Below are 20,720 nucleotides of genomic sequence, written 5' to 3'. Positions count from 1 at the left end.
ACATAAAATCAAATACATGCGTTTAGGTTTCAAGTTTCAAAACGAATGGCATTATGAGACTAGCATCTTTCAGCCCAGAACACCCCCTTCTGTATCTGCTCAGACATTACAGAGACCATTAAATATCCACTTAAACAGAGAACGCCGAAGAGCTCTCCATTAACTGTGCTTCTTAATGTACATTACAAAGCAGACTTATAAAAGTCGTTTTTTTTTATTTCCTTGCTGCATCTCAGGGATATATTAAGTGAATAAATTAAAAACCTCCCAAGCCGAGAATATTAAACATTTGGAAACTATTTATTGAACATTTATAACCAAATATCTGTTAAATACATCATTTATTCTTATTCTTTATGCCTGAATGACAAAGAATAGCAATATTTACACTTTGTATATGGAATGTTGCATGACACTTTAAGGTGCAAAGTCTTTTGGCTTTCATTTGATTGGAACAACAGTGAAAGAAAAAGGTAATGAAGAGTGAAAAATCATGATTATTCAGCTAAGAGTAAATGAACATGTCTTGAACTCCTCATTTCAAGTTCCTACAAATGAGGCAAAAGTTTATAAATTAGACTTTCAAAAGACAAAAATCTTTGTATATTACACAAAACTGGCTCCACACTCCCGCACACATCACAGCTGTGTCTCCTAGGCGACAGTTTTGAAGGTCTGCAGTATCAAGTTAGTTTGGTGGATAAGCCTGTTGGCACTGATAAAGACGTTTATTGCCCTGCGGACGAGAAAGAGAAAAGTCAGTGCTCGGGACATCAAATGACCCATCATTTTCATTGAGAAATGCACTTTCATAGAAGATCTGTAAAAGAGTTGTCTGCTTGAAACTTGAGCACTGCACTTCGAAAAAGCATCCGTCACTGTCTGCTTGCTTACTTTCCATCTTTGAAGTATGTTTTCAGCGTATCACTGAAGCTTTTGGAGTACTTCACAAACTCCTTCTTTTGGTGTTCAAGTGCCTGGGGGGAAAAAAAGTCTCAATATTAGATTTCATTTAAGTAAAAAAAATAAAATAAATAATAATCTGAGTATGATAATATCAGATTTTTCAGCAAGTTGAGCTAAGAATTTTTGGATGGTTTAAAAGCAGAAATGTGAAGCTTATCATTTTATAAAACCATTTACATTAATTTCTTCTGTTAAACCTAGTGTATTTGAGATGTTGTTCAGAATTTTTACGGTCATTTAGGATTTACAACAAGGTTTTAGACATTAGGTTGCCATGGCAACAAAGTCCTAAAATTAGAAAACGTGTCACAGAAATGGTTAGCAAGCATTTTTACACATTACAGCTGCACGATTTTGGTTAAAATTAAGAATCACGATTATTTGTTTGTTTGTTTAAAATAGTAACATGTAATTTACTACAGGTTCTGACAAAATGTTAAATTCTGCAGTCTTATATTTAATGTATTTGAATTAACTATGCATTTATTTTTTAAAACTGGTTTGAATGAATGATTTGATGACTCACTCATAAAACCGTCACTTGTTTTTCATTACTGGATGAATCAGTGTATTTGAATGAATCTCTTGAATGATTCAATGACAAATACATTTTAACAGTAACTTGTCGCCACCTACTGGCATAATAATGTAATTGATACAATCTTTATTTGAAGCGTCAAGTTACTTGATCATTTGAGCATTACCATAATAAAAGCAGCATTTATATCCGAACTATAAACTTTTACCCCAGTACAGTGATAATTTGAATATTTGTAACAGAAATAATGATTCCGTATGGTTGAAAAGACTGAGGCTGTTTCATACTTATACATGACAACCGCTCTCTCTGGGTCAGCGGCAGCGCCAACACAGGTTTGAATATAATCTGCTGGGATCAGACTTGTCAAAGATTTATTAGTCATAGCCGAATCGTTGTCATTTAGGAATAAGATTGTATGGGTGTTTGTATTGATATTGCGATCTTTTAACGATTAATAGAGCAGCTCTATCTTGTATCTAGTGGAAAGAAAGTTCTGGTCACTGTTCTAGTGCTTAATAAATGCACATATTGTTTATAGCTTGTGGCTATACTATTAAAACGTTTACAAATTTGCCACATTCACTTTCACTGTAAAACAGTTTCTTGCTTTTTTTTTTTATAAGAATTTTTTTGTTGTAGAGCTGCACTATTAATCGTTAAAAGATTGTGATCTCAATTGCGCTTTGTCTATTAAACCTTTAAGTAGTCTGATCACAGCAGAACATTCAAATCTGCACTGGTGCCGCTGATGACAGAGAAAGCAGTTACGTATAGGTCAAAACAGCTTCACAAACAGTCTTTTCAACCACACAGTATCGTTATTTCTGTCTTACAATAAATTAAAGTTATTAGTACTGGGATAAAAGTTTATAGTTCGGATATAAAAACTGATGTCTACAGAAGTGTTCAAAATAGAGTAAATCACCTTTTGAAAGTAACTTGACATACTTTGTTTTTGATTGTATCAATTACCAGTGGCGAGTCTGAGACAAGCGATCTGGTAATGAAATAAGTAATGAAATAAGTAATTTTATCTAAAATGAAATGTCTTTATGAGTGAGTCAATTCAAATTAAATATTTTTTAAACATACTCGAGCAATTAACATTTTGTCAGAACCACTAGTAAATAATGTTTTTTTGTTTAGTTGATTAAGAATTGCGGGAGGGAAAAATAGTGATTCTCAATTTATCCAGAATTGTGCAGCTCTACAATCAACATTACGAGCTGCAAGTTGAGCTTAACTTGTATTAAACCCAAAATATCTTTTATAAAACATCCCAACTTGCTTGCGTAACAGCATTTCTGTGAAATAAGAAATACTTACCCTGCGATTCTGATACTGATATTTCTTAAACACATTGTTGACTGTGTCCAGCAGCTCCTTTATAGCACTGGCGATGTCTCTGTGGAAATCAGCGAGAGGTCAGGAGTGATGAATACATTTATGAACAGCGAAGCACTGACTCAGCAGTCAGGCAGTGGAGAATGGCAAGATAATAGAGGCGAGGCCCATTAAAATGTCTACAAATCTTTCACGTTTGAACATCTCCTGAGGTCTATGTATCCAAGTTATTGTCAGCTATGTGCGATTGCTTAGTCGATTAATTGCTGGCTGATTGCTTGATTAAAACTAAACCACTAGACTTTATGCAAGGCTATAAGAGGGGAAAATCTATAGGCTCCAAACGATTTCGACTGCAGTTATTGCGCGACCATTACTCTAGTTTGTAGTAAGTAAGTTCAACATAAGTAGTTAATTAGCGGTGCTCTTTTATCTCAAATGACTTACAGGATGCTTAATTCTAGGACAATCCCCCCTGGAGCGTCTGGAGGTTAAGGGTCATGCTGATTTCTGGGCCAGGGGCCGGTTGCACTAGCTGTAGGTAAGTTACAACTTGGTCAAGTTTTGACATAGGGGCACTAAGTTACAACTTACGCACTACTAAATACTTTTGCATTGCACCAATGCACTTGAATTCTACGTACAAACTAAATATTTACAGAAACCTCGACCACAAGTAACAGTTAGAATAAAGCAGCAGACTGACTGAATTGCATCCATAAGCTAGTTTACCGGACAGACATGCCAATGCTGACGTCTACACTTGGTTACATTTGAGAACATTATGTGAATAAATGACTTTGTTAGCAGCTCTTCAACACAAACATATGCGTATCATTCCATGTTGTGCATGTCAAATAAAATCAGTCATAATAATAAATAAATGTCATTTCTTATGTTTTTGTATCTGTATTTAATTATGAATCCTTTTCCATTTAAATAGTTTCTGGGTGTTCTTTACATATAAAAATACCTATTATGTTATTCATGATTAGGCAGTATTATATTTGAATGGGAAATCATTTTTATTGTTAGTTATGTGAGGCAAAAGAAGTTAGAATCAAGGATAAGCTGAAATTCACTGCATTTCGACAACTTCTGCTCACGTATTTGAAAACTGCTATTGGATCATTGATGGTGCGTAATATTATGCAGCTATGCATAAAGGCCGTGCCTGTGACACACCAAGTCTATGTCAAAGAACTAGCGGCGATGAAAGCTGACAGTGCTGTCACCTTGCGCTGACTGCGTCTGGGCCAAAAAGCTGCGATTGAATACACCGCAAAGACCACAGCCGACTGCCAACTAGCATGTGCGTTAGGAACTTATGGTCTACATCATCGGGTATCAGTATATTTTTGTCATTCAAAAAGACCAACCGAAACTAGGACTGCAGATATACATACCGTAAACAAAGCAGTGCTTGCTTACCGTTTTAAATATCAATTATGTTGATCACTTTCTCCTGCTCTATTCTCATATTCTCCGACATGTGGAACACACCGCAAAAACTAGCCTGACAGACGCTTGCCGCCTGAATGGAACTGATGGTGCAACAGAATAAAGTAGAGTTAGTTACAAACTAGCTAGTAGTTACTAAGCCTCTAGTGTGGACTTTAGGTTCCAGTTTAAGTACGAACTTACAAATGGCTGGTTCAACCATATCCAGATCTTTAACACTACGCCATCAAGGTTAAAGGGATAGTTCAACCAAACATGAAAATTCTGTCATCATTTACTTCATGTCATTCCAAACCTGTAAGACTTTCCTTCATCTTCAGAACAAAAATGAAGATATTTTTAATGCTAGCTTTCTGTCCCTCCGTTGACAGCTGCACAACTACCATTTTGACACTTCAAAAAGTCAATAAAGAGATTGTAAAACTAATCGCTTTATATGATTAAAAGATTGAATTTAGGCTTTTATTAACATAAAAACAGTAAATAGTGAATTTATTTATTGAGTAAATAATGACAGAATTTTAATTTTTGGGTGAACTAACCCTTTAAGACAAGGGACAGGATCCTCACTTTATGGTCTGTAGGAAGCGCACTCTGTCGTTGATCTCGTCTGGGATTTTACTCAGGATATGTTTGAGGGCTCGTGCTTTCTCGTTCAGGTCCTGGAATTCCTGCTCTGGTCTTTCAATCATATACTCTGTAAAAAATGAGTCAGACACAAAGCTTCTTAGGTTCAGATACTAAAACAGGAGCACTTTGAAATTTACTGGAAAAACAAAGAGACTTTGATGGCCAATCATAACTTGTATTATTTTGAGTGTTACTGCAGGAAAGATCCAGAATTAGGGATTGTACTAGAGGCAAATTACTTCCTTACCCTCCACATCATCTGCAGCCATGCGCAGTAGTGACTCTGTGAAGTTGATCTCCACATTCTTCTTCTCCAGTATCTTCATGATGATATCCTGAGTGAGCCCTGGGTTCTCCTTCTCTGCCTTTAGAGGGTGGCATTGATGTAAGAGCATTAAACTCACATTAGTAAACCTCGCATTATGTTAAGCATGAAATTAATCTTTTTTTAAAAACAAACAAATACATCACCATAAGGCTCAGATTAAATGGATAACATGTCAGAAAAATAAATACTGTACTATCGGCATCTGCCAGCTGATAAATGGACACTTTCAAGAAGTCTTACTTTGATAAATGCTGCCCTCAATGTCTGTGCCGCTGATAGGTTTATCGTCTCCAACTGTCATAATATAAAAGTCAAAATCTGACCAGCATTTCATATTCACATACTTTATGATAATACATCAACTGCTGAAAGTTACACTAACTACGGTCCAAAAGTTTGGGGTCAGTAAGATTTTTCTAATCGTAATTTATACTTTTATTCAGCAAGGACTAATTTAATTGATCAAAAGTGACAGTAAAGACATGCCTAAAGTCAATTCAAATATAATGTTAATTTCAAATAAGTGCTGTTTTTTTACATTCTTATTCATCAAAGAACCATGAGGGGTGGGGGCCTGGGGTATTTTTTAAAATCATTACATAATTGATAATATAAAATGGTATCTTGAGCACCAAATCAGCAAATTAGAATGATTCCTGAAGGAATGTGACACTGACGACTGAAGTAATGATGCTGAAAATTCAGCTTTGCCACAACAGGAATAAATTACATTTAAAAAATCAATTAAAATAAAAAACTACAATAATATTACACAATTATGCCCTTTTCACAGTTTTTTTTTCCAAATAATTGCAGCCTTTCAAACACAATCAATCTTACCGACCCAAAACATTCAAACTAACCAAATTCATCACTGTGCAGTTAACAGCCTGTAAAATTAAGTAAATTAATTAATTGAATAAATCAATAAAAAAAACATAGCATATATACACAATATATACAAACAGCACGGTTTTTTTTTTTGTCCAATAAACACTGCATATTGGCTTATACTGAAGTGTAAATGTAAATACCTCATTGAAGACTGGGTACATGACTGCATATAATGTCATAGAGACTATTGAATTTGTCTCAGCTTCATTCTTCATCTCTTCCATTGTCATCCTCAATAGAGGCCCACCACAGGTAAAAATGGGCAGTTGAGCCACACAACTCACTCACAGTTCTCTCAAGCGCACTACAACGTTTGGAAGGAATATACTGGATTAACAGATATGTTCCAAGAATTTATTCCCAAATAATAACAATCAATAGTACTTTACATATATGATAGTAAAAATGTTTGATAATTTAGCAATGCCAGAACCATTTTTAGAAACCCTTTGATTTCAAGGAAAAGAGATGAGGGCAATTGTAACACCTTTAAACTGAAAAAAGAGAGTAATTGTTTCAATTTGCAAGAAATGTTCTACATTTAAAGGAACAGTATTTCATTAAAAATAGTTTGTCCAGTTAAAGATTGTCCTTGTACGCTGAACAATAAAAACATTTTTTTATTACACTACCACTTGGACTTTTGCTTTAAACACATTATGTATGACAATTAAAAGAATACATAACAAATTCAGTAGTAATTATATTGATACTTGGAGGTGTGCTCAAAAGACGCAATTAATAAAACTCTCAGCGTGAATATTTTAATGACATTAATAGTGGCACATAATGCTTTACACTAAACGATAGCAGTTGGATAAATATAACATATTTATGAAACGGGGGGATACTGCTATGGTCTTCCTGATAATTAAACTTCACACGTGACAGCAGAGCCTCACCTACAGCACATAATATCGACGTTTTCTGACATGATCTAACGTTAGTCACCTTATTATTAGTCAAGAAAACAGCCTAGAAAGTCGATGCTAGTGAAACTATGGTTAATTACATATCCATTGTAATGGACGGGTAAGCAGCAAATGTTTTTATTATTGAACTGTCCCTCGGGTTCGTATCGATTCAGTTTGGTTGTTTTTAAACCGTCAAAGCCAAATCTAACAGACCTCATTCTGGATTTTAGAATTAGCAGCCTAACGTTAGCTTTCATAGCAAGAGAGTAACGTTAGCCGGCTAGCTATCAAAGTTAGCAGACAGAGCTGCTCATCTCGACGTCTGCAGACTTATAATATGATCACAACAGTATCAACTGAAATACCTGCTCTCGTCTTCGTCAGAACGTCCTACAGCGGAAAGGTAAGAACTAAATACTTCCTAGCGTTAGATACTTAGCTAGAAAAATTTAGCTGTGTTTGTTTTCAACTTCGGAAGTCGGAAGTTTTCTGCTTCAGCTGTGAGAAGGTGACGACTTCCGTCTCCTCCTGACCAACCAGACTGCACGATGTATGGGCGTTTAAGCTTTTCTCATATTTTATTTTTATAAATATTTTTGTTTTTAAAAAATAAACATACAGGAATTGATCTGCATAAAAATGATATGGGCAGAAGAATAAAAAAAAAGGTGAACATGACCAAAGGAACCACATTAACCATAATCTCACACACTCTCACACACACACTCACACACACACACACACACACTCTCTCTCACACACACTCTCTCACACACCCACACACACACACACTCTCTCACACACCCACACACACCCACACACACACACACACACACACACACACACACACACACACACACACACACACACACACACACACACACACACACACACACACACACACACACACACACACACACACACACACACACACAAAATAAAAATCTATTTGCTATTTATCTAAATTTATAAGTCATTTTCTCTTCACATATTCAAATTAATTAAGGTTCCTACTGAGAAGCATAAAAAATCTATATAATTTTAAATGATAATAATAGAATACTATTACAGAGCTCATGTATAGCTTTAATATTTAATATTCATCAGCTTGACAGAGAAAGTCCAGATGTGCAAGATCTCAGATGAAAGTAATATGCAAGAAAAAAAGTACAAATAGTAAAAAAAAAAACTTTGAAAAGCATAAAAACTTTTTTCCACTACTTCTTTGATGTAACTTCTATCTCTTACTACATTACTACTATGTAAAAGATAACTGAAGATTAATTTGAAAACATTTATTTTAACCCATATTTGAAAAAAGAATATAAAAAAAAATCTCAAGTACAGAACTGAGGGAATATTTCAAAATAAATTATAATTGCCTATACGGAATCATTGAAATATTCGGACATATGGAAGGTTTGCTTTCATTTTCTTTCACCAGGGTGCCAGTACATATCACCTTAGTAAGATCAAGAAGATACAATGCTTTGGTTATTTATAAATGCTGAACAAATCCTTGTACTTGAAAGTACAATGCCATTGCACAAGTAGTCACTTTAAAAAAAAAAAGTGATCACAGTTGTTGCACTTCAGTTTTCTGCCAGTGGAAAGCCATTCAGTAGACACTAGAAGCAATATAGTGCATGTACATTCTGAATACATTGTTATGCATCGCAAGTACAAAGTTAAAATTATTTCACTCACTAATTGATAGGAAAAGATTTCTTAAGCATTTGGCTGACCCGTGCTCCATTACGCTCACTGTAGGGATCTTCTTCTCTCTCTTCCTCCTCTGCTCTCTTCTGTCTGTCATGCACTGAGTCATCAAGAGTCTAATGGATGTTGCAGTGGGGATGATGGGAACAAGTCATTTTTCATGTACCATTTTGTATCAGTTCCTCAGCACACCAGTCCATCAATGCCTGTATTCCCTCACCTCATCCTCTACATCGTCCTCATATTGCTCATCCGGCTGGTCCTTTTGCTGCTCTGGATTGCCTGCCACCTATTGATATAGTGCATCAGTAATCTGCTTATCAGTCCATACCAGTGGGTTTACATCTTCTGCTGGCAAGTGGCAACTACTAATAGCAACTTTGCAACAGGTTTACAGTTTTTTTTTAAATATAAAATGATATTAAAAATAAAGCATTAAAACTAAAATCAACATGTAAAGTATGAAAATGGATGGTAATTTTAAGATGACGGCAAAGTTAATCTTAATGTAAAAATATAAATGATACAAACTTCCATTCTAAAGTTTGGGGTCGGTAAGATGTTTTTTTTTTTTTTTTTAAATAAGTCCCTTATGTTCACCAAGGCTGCCTTTAAAATACAGCTATAAAAACAGTAATACTGAAATATTATTACAATTTTAAACAACTATTTTCTATTTTTTAAAACGTACTTTATTCCTGTGATGGCAAAGTTGAATTTTCATCTTCATTACTCATCAGTCACATGATCCTTCAGAAATCATGCAAAGCATTTCTTATTATTATCATCAATGTTGAAAACAGTTGTGCTGTCTAATATTTGTGTGGAAAGCCTGACAGATTTTTTCAGGATTCTTTGTTGAATAGAAAGTTCAAAATAACAAATATAATTTCTTCTATTAAATATAGATTTTTTGTAACAATGTAAAAGTCTTCACTGTCAATTTTGATCCTTGCTGAATAAAAGTATTTCTTTAATTCCTTAAAAAGTCCCTAAAAGACTATTCCATTTACAATTGAAGATGAGCTTGTCTATACCCTTCTTGTAAACTCACCACAGGCTGCTCATCCACTTCAGGCCTGATCTTGTTTGCATTGGTTTTGTACTCAGTTTCTTCTTCTGCCTCTTCAAATTCATCTTCGTTCTGGTTGTTGGCCTCATTCTCAATGTTCATGTTTTTTTCTCTTAGGTCCTGTTCAAAGGAGCCATTTTAAGAGAGAATAAGTCATTATTAGAAATCTTAAACTTCAAATGAGGCAATTTCCTGTGATAAAACTTTAAAGAAATTGAAATTTGCACATCAAAGTCAAATATTTGAGCTTTTCAAGAAATAATACAGAGAACGTGCAGCCATAGTTTTTCCACCACACTGCCTTGATGTTATTGAATAATTAATTTACGACTCTGCATGCAATTTGTCTACATTCATGCAGTGTGTAAGTGGTTCAAATCTGTTTTGGTTTTTTTCTGCATGTGACAGAGATCTAATTTCTGAACAGCATCAACACATTGATCTTTTTAAATCTGATTTGGGCCACTTTAATGTCCGATCATGCAATTCTTACTGCAAAGACACTCGGTGCAGAGGAAAATTTGCAAATGCAGATCAAAAGAAGACAGAGACATTACTGTATACATAATAACACACACACACTGCATTATCATACACACCTTGTTATGCTTTTGAGTGTCCTCTACATCTTTTGCATCTTCTCGTCCAGCCATAACATGAAGTGATTGCACAGCATTTCCTGTATTTCAAGAGAAATCAAAGCTAGCAACGTACTGTATATATATATATATATATATATATATATATATATATATATATATATATATACATATACAACTGTATACTTTAATGCATTATTAACTGTTGTTTTTGTTTTCTGATCTCAGCTATATTTCTTTGTGCTAGAACCCATAGCTTCATAAAATACAGCAGTATCAGAAAAGGCCAATACCTGCCACAAAAAAATATCCTTTCTTACCAGCAATAACTGTATCCAAAGCCTCAAAGTGCACTTTGGTTCTGTGAAGTGGCTCTGTCTGTGTCTGTTTCTCTGGGCTTTGGCTTAACGTGTTGCGAGGGTTAATGCCCAGCTCTTCTGGGTTTGATAAGGAATGTTCCAGCACTGCCTTTCCCCCCTTATCCTCTCCTTCTCTATCCTTTGATGTGCTTCTCTCCTCTTTCTTGCCGTTTTCCTCAGCAAAAATATCAATTTTCCGAGGGTGCTTCATTGCCACTTTGGTCACATTGTTATTTTCAATCTCCAACAGACCTTGAGGGGATAACCCTTTTCCATTTTCCTCATATCCTTCCACCTGTAAAGGAGAAACATCCGTATGACCAAAGTGTGGTGTGGCCTGATGATAAGACACTTGCATTAGCCACAGTCACACATTTACATTATTAAGTTACATGAGTCATCTCATCCTGAAGTTGACAAACTAGCCCAAATGGCCTTTGAATATATACTTCAGCTGCAGTAGGAAGTGAGAATAATTTCAAAAAAGGATTAAGACTAATCCATTTGTGACCTGAGAGTGTGAACAGCGCACATTCATGTCAACAGTATACTACTCCATAGCCTTTCTTAAAAATAAAAGGAAAGAAAAGCCAAATAATGAACAAGGGAGTCTTTCAACGTTGTATGTTGCATTTTCATCTGTACCTGAATGGGCATATTTTCCAGCTCCACATTTAGGTGTTCTACTGTCTCCAGTATATAGCTGTGGGTGCGTTCAGTAGCAAATTTATCAATTTTTGCTGCTTGGCCTGCACTGGAGGCTTTACTGCGATTCTCTTTTAATCGCGTCAGCTCTTCCACCTGAAGCTTCATTCAAATATTGAATCAGGATGGAATTAAACATTTCTGATGTGATACTTTGTGATGCATGGACTGGGTAATGAAAGTTAAATAGTATGAGACCTGGTGCTATGAGAGAAAGATGCTAACTCAGCAGTACAGAGATAATTCAAAACGTAAATTAAATAAACTACCCAGGAGAAAATGTACTGAATTTATAATGCAAGATAACCGCATGTTATATATTCTAGCCTTCATAAATAATTGTAATAAAATATATTTCCCTGTTTCATTTGAGAATGAATATTTTTTTTCATATGACATGATGCTACTGAAGAGATAATACCTGCAATGTAAGGCGAGGAAGAGAAATTTAAGTAGTTTAAATGTTAGAATTTGGCACATTATATCCAGTCAGACATAATGAAAGTATTAAAATGTTAATGGCATGCAAACATACATCACTCACACAGGGTCAACTGTCAGGGAGGAAACACATCTGTAGTATTTACAGCTTGAACCTGTAGCCTGAGGCATAGAAAAAGATGAACCATAATATGAGACTTCAGACATGCACAAAGACATTGCTAGACAGGAGCTTCAAATCTGTCTGCACATTTCATCCGCTGTCTTTGTAGGGTGAGATGGCATAAAATGACATGTGAACTTTAGTAGGTTCAAAGGTTTAGGCTCGGTAATATATATATATATATATATATATATATATATATATATATAATTTTTTTTAATACAGCAAGGATGCATTACATTGATTAAACGTGACAGTGAAGACTGTATCATCAGCATATTATAATGATTTGTGAAGGATCACGTGACACTCAAGACGCTAGTAATGACTGCTAAAAATTCAGCTGCCATCAAAGGAATAAATAACATTTTAAAAGGCATCAAAATAGAAAACTGTTATTTTAAATTATAATCATATTTCACAATATTACTGCTTTTCTGTATTTGTTATCAAATAAATTTAGCCTTAGTGTGCATAAGAAACTTCTTTCAAAAAAATCTTACCGACCTTTACTGACCAAAAATCTTTACCAAACCGCATTTGAACAGCAGTGTATATTGTCTTAAACAGTTAGTCTAGCCTGATAACAGTCAGCAATTACAAGTTCTGTCATGAAACCCTACCAGGCTGATATGTCCTTAACTATTACCTAAACCATTCTCTTTATGGCACAGCTGATTGGTTCTTGCTGTGTCAGTAGCTAATGAGCTGTTGCTGCTCAACCTTCAAATACTTGGTTAGCATTTGGTGTAGCAATTGCAATGCGTTTTTAAAAACCCTCCACCTTCCCCAGCTCCACCTGTACAGATCTGCTACGGGTAATGCATGTCTGCTATATTGAACAGCAGCAGCATGTCTTGCTCACAGCAGTGTGTTGTGAATGTATTGGCATCAGCAAGCCCCTTACTTGGGCTGCAGCAGCAGCAATAACCAACAGCAGCAGTAGCGTAGCAGATCAAGACCAAACATATCAACCTTGTCATATCCATTACCATGCCAAAGTTGTCATGACAGAATTTTTATTGTTTTCTAACATTAATAGCAATCAGTATACATTAAGTGTTAAGAATCCGTATTAGGAAAGATATTATTTTGGAGTCCAATTTTAAAATACAATTGTTCTTTATATGCCGATTTGTTCTTGTTTTTGTTTAAAGCGTTGCAGCATGCAGTAGCAGAATGATGTATTTCAAGCAATATATCTAAAATAGGTTCTGGCAAACTTATAGTAGTAGTCATGACTCTGTGTTACCTGAGCTGCAACAAGGGCATTTTTATGGTCTTCTAATGTAAATGTAAGATGATCTTTTGAAGCTTGCAGGTTCTTGTGCTGTTCCTGAAAAAGTGAATGGTGTAATTTCAATAAGTCCATCTTGAATATTAGGAGTAGTACACACAGAAATAGAGATGTTCGGACAATTTGTAGGGCAACCCATAAGCTAATTTGCCATGGGTTCCCTCTGGAGTTAAAGAGGTCCTATTATGCCCTTTTACGAAGTCTTGATTTTGTTTTTGGGGTGTACTAGAATATGTTTTCATGCTTGATTGTTCAAAAAACACATTATTTTTAACATATTTTACATTATTACAGCACCTCTCTCCCCAGTCTGGCTCGAACACGCAGATTTCGATAAAGCCCCTCCTTCCAAAATACGAAATGTGCTGTGATTGGTTAGCTGGCCTAGTGTTTTGTGATTGGCACCGCTTAGCGCGTGTTCGGGAAATGTCCCACCCCTCCATAACTGTGAATTCTTCTTTAGTGTGAATATGAATAAGGATAGCATCAATTTTAAACCAATTCAAGCCCAATTCAGCCTCTGACAATGTTATTGGATTTCACAGGACGTTTCAGAGTGGTATGTTTTTTGGGTATGTTTTTTTTGTCATTTTCTCATACATTATAGATAAGTTATCCATCATTTAATTGTGATATTTGCCGGAAAACTAAGGTAATACAAACAGTAATCGATCACAAAACCATGGTTAATGTTCCTAAGGGGCGGTGAACCTGTCTTACAAAAGCGAGAGCTTACAAAATCAACAGAAAACAAGCTGTTCCGTATAAAATGTGCAGCACACAGATAAAACTTGGGGTTATAATGTTCTGGAACAGTGTTTAAAATAAATTAACCACAAGTTCGTGAGGGTTACACTGTCTTCTGTAATGCAGTTCAACCAGGCCCAGGCCCATTTATGCATATTCTGTGGGCGCTGATTATTTAAATTAGTAACATCGTGATTTCATCAGATCCGGAAAAAGCGCGTTGTAGTCCAAACAAGCCGTTCATTGTACTCCTTGAAAAGAGGATTCTGTTAAATAAAATATCTCCCTTTGGAGTGGACTTTGAGCTTTGTAACCTTGCAGATCTTTTTTATGCTCAAACAGCAACATTACACACTAACTAAAGTTGAAAATGTGGAATAGCATAATAGGACCCCTTTAAGGTTTAGAACTACAAACTGAATAACAATATTATTTATGCAACTTCATGCTCCCTTTAAACCATAATCACATAATGTATCCCAGAACCCTTTGTAGTTTCTCTGACCTGCACATCAAGTAACTGTGTGTAGATGCCCTGATGAGCTTTCCGCAGCTGTCTGTTCTCCTCGCGGAGGTTGTACACATTCTCTAAAAGTAGGAAAACAGGTGATGAAAGACTCTACAAAATGTGTATGGTCAGGTCAGGTGCATTTTATATGGAGAGAAATGGTTTTGGTCTGAGCCTTAAATCTGATGACTCTGAATACATCTACAAGAATAAGAGTAGCACTCTGGCTTACCTTTCAGTCTGGATATTTCAACCTCCTTCTCTCTATGCAGGTTGTCTATTTTCAGCCTGTGCTCATCCAGCACACGTTCATTATCCTGCCCTTGATTCTGGTGCTTCTCTTGAAGTTCATAGTATTGCATCTTTAAGTCTTCATGCTGGGACTGATTAGTTGTATGCAAAATAAGTCGATATCCAAAGAAGAATTATTCCATAACTGGAATTACAGAATTACTTTTTAAGAACTCCAATTATGAATGTCATCTCACCTTCAGTATTTGGTGCTCTGTCTGCAGAGAATTCAGTCGATAGGTTGAATCTTGCTGTTAGGTTGAACAAAACTGCAAGTTAATATGCATCCACGATAGCTGAAACGGCTCTTTCAGCTCTATCATGTTTACACATCATTTAGCAATCAAAACACAATACGCTTTAAATTACCTTTTCTTTGTTGAGGGCCTTCTGTGATTCCCGCTTAAACACAAGGAAATCTATGATGTATTGACAATCAATAGAGGCTTTTAAAAACAAACATGAAGCACACTGCATTCAGCACAACCTGGACTCATTATCATTCATTATCTATCATTATCAAATTGCATACAGATTAAGTGGCTTGTGTAAATCAGGAAATCAATTATTGTGCAAATGAACAGGACATTACCCTCCTTGGCCTTCTTATGCTCGAGTCTCTCTTTCTGAAGGGATTTCTCTAGTTTAGAATGATGCTCATATACCACTGAAAAGAGAGAGAAAAACATATTTTTATTAACATTACTGGCACCTTTTTTTGTTGTTGCATTGTGATATTATTAATCAAGTTATTTTACTCCATAACCATCACTGTAACGCAAAAATCTCATTCTCAATTGTGAAACATGAAAAATAAGGAATACTTAACGTATAAATGATTTGTTTTAGTTATACATCACACTAGCATTATTGTACTGCCATTAATTAAATACAGTGAAACGGTATTTCTTACTGTAATAGATTAATAAAAAATAATGAGAAATCTTTAGAGGGTTAACGTGGCCTTAACTGTCCTGCAAATAATTTCCCAATGCACAATATATTTCATTATTGTTTTGTTTTCGGCTGAAATGTGATCTGGACATTTATTGACAGGTTTCATGAGATTCACTAGATATGAACACTTATGGCACAGAGACGTGAAAATCCTCAGTGTAGTGTTATCCAATGTTTGTCAAAGGACTCCATTCAAAAGCTTAAGAGACAGAAAGCATTGCCATCAAATGAAAGCTAATAAGTATTCTCAAGGAATGTTGTTCACAAGAAAATCTTGATGCTGTTCTGATGCGTGCCATACTCCATTACTATGTGCCAACTATTATGATTGGATAAGAAAAATTAACAAACAGGCCAAAACATTTTGAATAGAAGTCTCCGGAGGCATGCAGCGTATCTCAAAACGATCATGTAATCCATAATCAAACATCTAATACACAGTGCTTTAACTGTAGGGTCTTTTCATTAATTTTCTACCTTGCAGCTGCGCAGAAAGTGACTCTTGATGCTGCTGGTACTTCAAAGCCGTCGCCTCAGTCTTTTTCAGCTCTTTATGCATCTCATATGAGACCATGAAGGCGCACAATGTCCCACAAACGAAGATGAGAAGTAGGAAAGACTGAAATATTCTTCTCTGTCGTCTCGAACAAATTCCTTTCCCCATCCTTTCCTCCTCTTCTTGAGTAGACGGTAAAGACTATGTGCCATCCGATTCTTCAGTAACCTAAATGTTTAGGAGAGCCACAATGATCCGTCTGTTTATTTGTTCCCCTTGCGATGCTGTGCCTTTAATGGACGTAGCCTACCACCAGTTACTTTCTCGTATACCCTACTTTTTAAGTTAGCTCTAATTATAGGCTACTTATCCCTTATGGAAAAAAGTCGGACTAATGACTTTGAATTGGCTTTTTCAAAACTTTCATACGTGTCATTCAGAAAGGACTGTCATTACAGTCAGTTTGTTCTCGCCAACTCCTCCCTTTTGAGTACAGTGCCACCCAGAGGCCAGTGTGCACACCTACAACATTTACAGGTCCGAACCAAACGATGACGCGATGATCTTATAAAGTGCTTTCTCACCTATTGGCGCAAATATTTATTATTATGTTTTTCTGATAGTCATTAGCCTCCCATCTGTACCATACTGTAATTTCCGCCACACTTGAGATTATGTTGTGCAATTTAATAGCGTTTTATGGAGATGAAATAAAATACAATTTTAAACATTGCTGGAATTAATGTAAATGTATAGGCCTAATGTAGCCTATATAATACAACTACTTTTTATTGCTATGGCTAATTCCTTGCATTGTATGTAAAAACAATAATATTGTCTCACTTTTTGTATAATTTGCCAAAATTACATATTTTTAATTACACACTAAAGATTCTGTTATCGTCTTATATACATGAAAGTACATGAATACATGAAAATCAGACGAAAAGCTTCCATGGATGGTAGGCCTACATATAAAGTGAAACAAGGGTAGGGCCTATCTGCTGTGACCAGTTTTGTCATTTAACTGCATGTTTGCAAATCAAACCAGATGTTTGTCACAGTGGCCTGTTACATCATCCGCACACACTCAAAACTCATGGGTCAAAAATAACCCATAATGGGTTAATTTTGACCCAAATCCTGGGTTAAAAAGGGACCAACTAATTTCTGGGTTATTTCAACCCAGAAAATTGGGTTCTTCTTTTTGACCCACATTCTGGGTTAAATACCTGACCCAAATGTTGGGTTTAAAAAACCCAACATAGTAGTTAACTATAACCCAACTTCTGGGTCAAAAGAACAACCCCAATATCTGGGTTGAAATAAACTAGTTACTATGACAGTACTCTTTATTTCAGAAAATAAAACTTTGTTTTACATTATATCTGTCACGGTGTGGTGCAGGCAGAAGAAGAAGAGGAGGAGTCCAAAGTTCCAATTCAAATGTTTTACTAAAAGTACCTCCAAAAAGTACAGACAGGCAGGATGTACACACACTAAACAAGACTACAAAGTAGAACAGCTGATGATGATGATGGTAATTAACTAAACAGAACACAAACATTGGTCATGTAATTTACTGCAGCTTAACACAATTAAACAGTTCTGCAATTAAGCAAGGCAGTATTAAGAAATTTGACTGGATTTGATTCAGATCCCTCAATATGATACACAACTTGCTGCAGAAACTCCCATGCGGGAGCACACTGCTTGGGGTAGTTGATATCAAGAACATAATATGCCTTGAAGCACACGTCAACTGCTCCAAGCAGTGTGCTCTGAGGGAGTGCCTGACCAGCTAATATAACAAATGCCTGAGAGGCACATTGCTGGGGATCTCCCAGCGCCAGGACAGTGGGGAATGGCTTTGATTGCTGGAGGAATTCCACCATATTTGTTCCAACCTAAAACAGACAGACAGAAAGATAGGTAAAAGAAAGTGAATATTGTGTAGAAGGTGAATTGTAAGCAAGATAATAGACTAGCAGTCTGTGTTATATTACAAGGAAGACAAATGAGCTGTGGTTCTTAATTGGTGTGTTCTTTATGTGTGGGTCATGAATGTGTACAAGAAAATGTGGGTTGAGAACCACTGAATAATAAAACTTAACATCTTTAACTTCATTTTCTAGTCAGATTGCTACCTTGGATGGCATTGCCCAAAACTTAAATACAACTGAGGAACCTTGGATTTTTTTTTTTTTTTTAATCAGGTTTCACCCTTTAGCTTTCACATGAAACATGTCATTTGGATTGCCTTCTTTCAACTGTAAAGTATGGTTAGAATTAAGAATATTCTCTCTCAGAGTGGTGCTGAGAAACTGGTCCATTGTACTTACAGGCATTTGGTGTATGAACGCTGTCCGGGACTCTTCAGTGGAGTGCCGGATAGTCTTCTTCCCAACCCTGTAGAGGGCCTGTGGCACCATGGTGGGTAGCAGTGTTAGAGCTAGTTCCCCTTTGGCATCTGTAGGCATCTATTTCTTCATCTGAAAAGACAGAAAACAAGACAACATGAGTATTGTTAATAAGTCGAGACAATCTCACCAGTCACTCTTTGATTATCAAGCTAACATAATCACTTTTAATGGAATACTGTGGCTTTTTTGTTTTAAAATGTGGCCCAATTTGCTAGTTAACTAATGTGGTTCTTTTGCAGCATTACCCATTTTTTGTGAATGACAATCTATACTGTCCATCTTTTATTTCATTAACAACTGTAATGACATTAATGCAGAGATGAATATCTGGCCCATTTTATGCATAACAGCTTAAAGATAAGGCACAAGTTTCTAGGCAGTAAAATGCTCACCTCTAAAATTTTCGATCAGCTCAGACAGCGGTTAGCTGAAGAGTGACAAAGCTGTCCATTGACCTGGAAAGAACATAGCAACATAGAAGTTAGCAAACAATTTTCAGGTGATATTCTCAATTCATTCAGTTAACGGACGCTCTGAGGTAAAGTGTTCAGACTGCAGACTCAGCAACCATTGTATTTAATTGTACAGTACAATGTACGGCCAGCAATATTGTTATGTTTAATGACATTGTGGAATTACGATAATGTATGTACTATTTTATGATTGTACTGTACAATTTAAATACAATCGTAGCTGAGTCTTCATTCTGAAACACTTTACCTCAAAGCATCCGTAACAAATAAATGTAAATTTAATATAAAACTATGAAAATGGCGCTCTGTTGCGCGGCAGGGTTTTGAACAAGGTCCTGAGCCGTTGCTGGGCGCTGGTCGCGGACAGACGCCAAATGGCGCCACAAGGTTATGAAAAATAGAACTTAAAGACCGTGTAAAGTGAATTCAGTCATTTTCTTCTAAACACATTAAATAGGTCATAACAGTTAAATGTATTTCTCTACAATGTGTACAAAGCATTTCAACCATTTTGACACCTAATTTCATGAACTTATCGTTATTTTTAATCATTCAAATCTGGCTGTGTGGTTAATAACACCTTCTTCTTTAGTTTGACAAACTTTACACGGACTTAAAACTAACGTTAGTTAACGTTAGATGTTACCACAGACTTGCCACGGTTAACTTGTTATCTCACCGTAGCAACTAAGTCATGGTAATTTTGTCAGCAAATGGTGCTAAACTAACAACGGGGACATTGACACATAAAAGTTTACGTTAGCTGCTACATCAACACTGAAAATACTCGCTTACCTTGAATACACGATGAAGTTTCACCGAAGAGGCACAGGCCAAAAGGATTGAGCGCGAAGCGACAGTTATTTCAAACGAGTCGACGACTGTGAGAAAATTCCAGAACTGCGCGGGCGCGGGCGCGCGCGGGGGTATAGAGAGAGAAAGAGGCGTTTCTTCTTGCTCTTCTTCTGAATTTCTGGCACGCTGATTTAAATAATATAGGGGCAAGGATTTAATATATGAACTTATATCTTCTATTTCTTAGTTAATATATCCATGTTTAGAGGGTGTGACATTTTATTTCTCCTACAAATGGTGATACTGTTTTATCATAATGTACACAATACGCAAGTGTGATTGGTCATTATTATGAACTATGTTGACATGATAATATAATAACTACATAAAATACACCCCTCCAACAAAAAATATATATAGAGAGAGAGAGAGAAAGCCAACCCTATAACCCAGAACATGGGTTACTCTTTGAAAAATAACCCAGAAACCCAAACAACCCAGGAATTGGGTCAAAATATTAGCCCTATAACCCAGAAAAGGGTTACTCTCTAAAAAAATAACCCATAATTTTGACCCAACACAAATAACCCAGAAAAT

General features: G+C 35.9%; 2 protein-coding genes and 1 long non-coding RNA gene across 5 annotated transcripts; all 3 read right to left on the bottom strand.

The window, feature by feature from the left end:
* Positions 1-279: 279 nt before the first annotated feature.
* On the bottom strand, positions 280-7,623 carry pdcd10b (programmed cell death 10b). Its single transcript, XM_077231984.1, has 8 exons — positions 7,444-7,623; positions 6,305-6,468; positions 5,511-5,564; positions 5,190-5,307; positions 4,883-5,009; positions 2,834-2,912; positions 895-977; positions 280-736 (listed from the first exon to the last, which is right to left on the bottom strand). The coding sequence occupies exons 2-8, from the start codon at positions 6,392-6,394 to the stop codon at positions 655-657; spliced, it is 633 nt and encodes a 210-aa protein (XP_077088099.1). The 5' UTR covers positions 6,395-6,468; positions 7,444-7,623; the 3' UTR covers positions 280-654.
* Positions 7,624-8,143: 520 nt separating this feature from the next.
* golim4b (golgi integral membrane protein 4b) lies at positions 8,144-16,920 on the bottom strand. 3 transcript variants are annotated; one of them, XM_077231977.1, is made up of 13 exons: positions 16,414-16,902; positions 15,572-15,646; positions 15,349-15,425; positions 15,177-15,230; positions 14,921-15,071; positions 14,686-14,768; positions 13,389-13,472; positions 11,473-11,634; positions 10,789-11,122; positions 10,469-10,548; positions 9,852-9,989; positions 9,018-9,086; positions 8,717-8,913 (listed from the first exon to the last, which is right to left on the bottom strand). In XM_077231977.1, exons 1-13 carry the CDS (start codon positions 16,598-16,600, stop codon positions 8,785-8,787), a joined length of 1,623 nt encoding a protein of 540 aa, XP_077088092.1. In that variant the 5' UTR covers positions 16,601-16,902; the 3' UTR covers positions 8,717-8,784. The 3 variants fall into 3 exon arrangements, with proteins under 3 accessions (XP_077088094.1, XP_077088093.1, XP_077088092.1); XM_077231979.1 differs by lacking the exon at positions 11,473-11,634 and having other exon boundaries at positions 8,144-8,913; positions 15,349-15,398; positions 16,414-16,920; XM_077231978.1 differs by lacking the exon at positions 11,473-11,634 and having other exon boundaries at positions 8,144-8,913.
* A 947-nt stretch (positions 16,921-17,867) lies between these two features.
* On the bottom strand, positions 17,868-20,219 carry LOC143740695 (uncharacterized). Its single transcript, XR_013204888.1, has 4 exons — positions 20,124-20,219; positions 19,248-19,310; positions 18,775-18,924; positions 17,868-18,339 (listed from the first exon to the last, which is right to left on the bottom strand). It is a non-coding gene; the product is annotated as an uncharacterized LOC143740695 (long non-coding RNA).
* Positions 20,220-20,720: the final 501 nt, after the last annotated feature.

The sequence above is a fragment of the Siphateles boraxobius genome, unplaced genomic scaffold (genome assembly GCF_051911475.1).
Source record: "Siphateles boraxobius isolate OS27281-9 unplaced genomic scaffold, OSU_SipBor_1 1, whole genome shotgun sequence".
Classification (NCBI taxonomy): Eukaryota; Metazoa; Chordata; class Actinopteri; order Cypriniformes; family Leuciscidae; genus Siphateles; species Siphateles boraxobius.
Note: the sequence above shows the minus strand (reverse complement) of the source record. Positions and strands in the feature narration are given on the sequence as shown.